Source organism: Triticum aestivum, chromosome 2B (genome assembly GCF_018294505.1).
Source record: "Triticum aestivum cultivar Chinese Spring chromosome 2B, IWGSC CS RefSeq v2.1, whole genome shotgun sequence".
In the NCBI taxonomy this organism is placed as follows: Eukaryota; Viridiplantae; Streptophyta; class Magnoliopsida; order Poales; family Poaceae; genus Triticum; species Triticum aestivum.
In genome coordinates, this window is record NC_057798.1 from 671,257,584 (window position 1) to 671,262,546 (window position 4,963).

Consider the following 4,963-nt stretch of genomic DNA (forward strand, 5'->3'; position numbering starts at 1 on the left):
ACAAAGCAGCAGTAAACAAATCGCCAAATGATGGAGACGGACGCAATCAGACATGATGGCAAGAACCAAGTGCTTGTAGAGGAATCAGTTCTCCAAAATAAGAAGAAAAAAAAAAGGGCTTACAGGAAGAGAATCGCTTTGTCCACTGGTCCTGGCAGGCCGAAATGCATAATATACTAGTAAACTTCAGGCCTGCAAAGCACGCAAATACTTTATTTGCCTCCAAGGGAAACCACCCAATATTTAACTTCAGCCAAAACAATGCCAGGATAACTTCAGCCAAAAGTGCGCCCCTCGTTGTCACCGTGGCATCTCAACCTTCGATATTCCGAGCGAAGACTTTAAGCCGTGTTCACTTGTCATAACTCATACCTGACTTGCCTATATATACAGTTAATCAGTTGTACACAGTCACACACACTGAACTGCTTCAGCTTGTTGGTTGACAGACACTTCCCTTCTCACATTCCACAAGTCCATGGCGATGAGGAAGAACAAGGTTCACGAGTTCGAGGCTGATGTGCCCGCCGCCGACCTATGGGGACTCTACGGCACACTCCGTGCGGCGGAGCTGCTGCCCGAGCTTCTCCCGCAGGTGCTCGCCAAGATACAGCTCGTGAGCGGCGATGGCGACGTCGGCACCATCTTGGAGCTCACATTCGCTCCAGGTGAGATATCCGGAAACCACCCTTTCAATCCTGAAGTCGTCCATGTGTATACTGACCGAGTTAACGGTTTACTGCTTTTGCCAGGGATCCCTGGCCTGGAGACATACAGGGAGAAATTCATCAAAGTCGACAATGAGAACTACATCAAGGAAGCGCAGACGATCGACGGAGACATCCTGAAGCTCGGGTTCCTCTATTACATGGTCAGGTTCGAGATCATCGCCAAAGGACCCAGTTCTTCAGTGATAAGATCGACCATTGTGTATGAGATAAACTATGAAACTCACCCCGGGCTTGAAGCCATGGTCAGCACCGGACCTCTGGCTGCAACTGCTGAGAAATTTGCAGGGTACCTCAAGGAGCAGAAGATCGCTCAGAGCAGTTAATTCTTGCAACATCTCAGAGCAAAAGTGTATCAATGCTTTGAGAGAAATAATGTCTGATTCCACGTTGTGTGTTTTCCCTGAAAAAATAAATGACCAATGATCAAACATATTAGGATAGTATGTTTGATCATATGAATATCACATAGTTGATATATAGATATTTCGCGGTCCATGTACCTTAACTTTATTAGTTTCATGAAAATGAAGTTGGGAGCCTGATGCTCCTTTTCTCGAAGAAATGTACCTTAACTTGTTTTCGTTAATGAAGGTTTGATTAAAAAAGTACCACGGATTTGATTATGTATCATCACACATTTGGAATTTTGGAAAATATTCTCATGCATATGCATTTTGCAGTTATGACCAGTTAAGCCGAATAAACACAAGATATATATGACTCAGATTGATGGCAAGATGGACAAAATTGTACTGTGCAAATGAAGAAGCGGAATCGAGAGGGGATTATATCATCCAAACAATCATGAAGTTCTAGGTTGATGAGTAGTTCAACACCACATTCGGGAAGATCTGACCAAATGAAAATAACAGTTGACCGTAACGAATCAAATCAGCCATGAACAGAAACCAAACCTCGCGAGCCTTTGATTCATCTCTGCAGAACTAGTACCCTCCTGCTTCTGCTGCAACTAAAGGAGAACATACACACATACCAAAAGCAAGATCAACTGCTACAATAAGAATCAATCAGGACACTGGATCCACGTCCTATTAAATGATGAATGATGGAACTCATGAACAGAAGACCACAGGGCGATGGCCCTTCAAATCAGACCTTCCTCAAACCCCCTTCAACATGATCTCCACATACCATATTCAGTCCTGCAACCACCGAAAATGAATCGAACAAACCACCGAAAAGGCACCGACCTGACTCAGTTACAGAGCAAAGGTTTGCCCACGAGACCAACAACAACAACAACAACAACAACAACAACAACAACAACAACAACAACAACAAAGCCTTTAGTCCCAAACAAGTTGGGGTAGGCTAGAGGTGAAACCCACAAGATCTCGCAACCAACTCATGGCTCTGGCACATGGATAGCAAGCTTCCATGCACCCCTGTCCATAGCTAGTTCTTTGGTGATACTCTAATCCTTCAGGTCTCTCTTAACGGACTCCTTCCATGTTAAATTCGGTCTACCCCGACCTCTCTTGACATTCTCCGCACACTTTAGCTGACCACTATGCACTGGAGCTTCTAGAGGCCTGCGCTGAATACGCCCAAACCATCCCAGACGATGTTGGACAAGCTTCTCTTCAATAGGTGCTACCCCAACTCTATCTCGTATATCATCATTCCGGACTCGATCCTTCCTCGTGTGGCCACACATACATCTCAACATACGCATCTCCGCCACACCTAACTGTTGAACATGTCGCCTTTTAGTCGGCCAACACTCATCGCCATACAACATTGTGGGTCGAACCGCCGTCCGGTAGAACTTGCCTTTTAGCTTTTGTGGCACTCTCTTGTCATAGAGAATGCCAGAAGCTTGGCGCCACTTCATCTATCCGGCTTTGATTCGATGGTTCACATCTTCATCAATACCCCCATCCTCCTGCATGACCCCAAATATCGAAAGGTGTCCTTCTGAGGCACCACCTGCCCATCAAGGCTAACTTCCTCCTCCTCACACCTAGTAGTACTGAAACCGCACATCATGTACTCGGTTTTAGTTCTACTAAGCCTAAACCCTTTCGATTCCAAGGTTTGTCTCCATAACTCTAACTTCCTAAATATATCGTGCAATCGGCAGGCGCAGAAGACCAACAAGGGGATCAAGGGTACATATAATGAACCGCACCTAGAGAGATAGATCACAAACCAAACGATTTAAACAGATTCCAACTCACTACCAGAGTACCAGTGATGGTGCAGAAAACCGTCAGTGCCCCTGTTAGGGTGGAGACCATAGTAGGAAGTAAAGGGAGTTCACACGGGGGTTTTACCCAGGTTTGGGGCCTCATGATCGAGGTAATACCCTACTCCTGCTTTGTTTTGGATTGATGTGGGATCACCTCGTGCGAGGGGGTTACAAGTGGAGGATGATGAATGCTACCGAGGTCTGGGCAATGGAACAGATGCCTCGGACTACCCCTAGCCTCGCCTTTATAAAGGGGATGAGAGCTAGGGTTGATAGGGATCCTAACCGACCTCACTGTGAGAGCTTCTCGGCTTTCACGCCAAGGATAAATTTTAGCTCCAATCCTGGACCCTTGGACCGATCGCTGGGTAAGGCTGCCGCTAGGACTCTTCGGCCCTGAAGCCAGCCAAGTCTCGAGCTTCCAGGCAGACGGGCCGCCCTTCGTATATTGTACCATCGGTAGCGCCCGAGCTTGTCTGGAGTTGTGGAGTCTTGCTGCCTTGAGAACGAAATCCAAGCAGGCTCTTTTTTAGTGATGGAGACAGTCTAACTCACGGTAGCCCGACCTCAAAATCTACGTACTTGCTATCATGCAGCCTCCAGCAACGCATCTCTATGGCTTCGTAGCTCCTGATTTTGTGGTGCCGCGATCTAGCGGTTTTGCATCTTTCACCTTCACGGCTTCGCGGCCTGCGTCTTTGCAATGTTGCAGCTTCACGGCTACACGGCCTTCAGCGTCGCGTCTTCGCAGCTCCATGGTTGCACGGCCTCCAGTGTCAAGTCTTCTTCAAATCATTTATTGCTAGCCATAGGAACCTAGGCGTCGCTGCCACTCGCTTTGTCACATCCCGTCATCACTGTCATAAAGAAAGGAGATGGCCAGTCGGTTCCGCTTTGACCACTGCATCATGATGATAATGCCTAGATCTCCGCGCCCACATCCTGCGTAGTGGGAAACCGCAAAGGAAATGTGGCACTTGTTGACCTGCCAAAGCCGTTGCTTGGGTTTCCCGGTGGGATATAAAGAAGGGGGAGAGAGACATTTCCCACCTCCTCTGTTCCTCTCATAGATTCCGCTGCTGCTTCTCCCTCCTCCGTCGGAACCGCCATTGTCGCAAGCTCTTGCTCCTCGAGCCCTCCCTTCTCCACCCAAGCGAGCCGCTGATGGTGCGAGTCGAGGAAGACCGCGGTCGAGGTCGTGGCCGGAGCGTTCCCAAGGTCACAACCACTGACGAGTGGAAGGACAACGCTTCTGCCAACAAGGAGGCGGGCGAGACCACGGGAAAGTGGTTCTCCTCCACTGTGTTGGTTCAAGACGACTTTCTGCTGCCTTGGGAGGTATTTCAATGGAGGACGGCGGGGGCCGAGGCAATCCTGGTGTCGGTCGGCCCAAGCGAGTGTTGCACTAGCAGTTCTTTTGTTAAGGTTTGGCTTTCCCGCTGCACAGCTTTGTGTGCGGGCTTCTGTTCTCCTACGGGTGTCAGTTGCATCATTTGACACCCAACGCCATTCTCCACATCGCCAACTTCATCACCCTTCGCGAATGCTTCCTCGGGACGAACCCGAACTTCGAGTTATTTTGATACTACTTCCTGGTGAAGATCTTGAAGAATGGCGATGATATCCGCGACCTTGAAGGCGCCAAACCTCCAACTCCAGCTTGAATCGGACTACTTCAAGCTTGCTTTGGCGAAGTCGGTCTGCAACTGGCATAAGGGTTCTATGCTTCGGGGCTCACGGGAGATCTGCTGTCTTTCATCAATGAGCCACCCAAGCATCTGAGAGATCTTGGAAGCCGATGAAGAAGACATCCAGCAACGCCCGGGGGCTGATCCACGCGGTGGAGAGCCTGATCGACCGCGGGCTGACAAGGGAGCAAGTCTTGAAAAAGTGACTCGAGCGGCGAGTCCAACCACTCGGGCTCACCCCATGTATCTTTACATGGGTCCTTAAAATCCGACTTAGGCAACGGCACGAGAGCTCAGCAACGACGAGCTGCGGGCCTGCATCGACACCCTAA

General features: G+C 49.1%; 1 protein-coding gene across 1 annotated transcript; it reads left to right on the forward strand.

The window, feature by feature from the left end:
- The first annotated feature begins 391 nt into the window (after nt 1–391).
- On the forward strand, nt 392–1,354 carry LOC123041995 (norbelladine synthase). Its single transcript, XM_044464528.1, has 2 exons — nt 392–668; nt 753–1,354. The coding sequence occupies exons 1-2, from the start codon at nt 479–481 to the stop codon at nt 1,052–1,054; spliced, it is 492 nt and encodes a 163-aa protein (XP_044320463.1). The 5' UTR covers nt 392–478; the 3' UTR covers nt 1,055–1,354.
- Nucleotides 1,355–4,963: the final 3,609 nt, after the last annotated feature.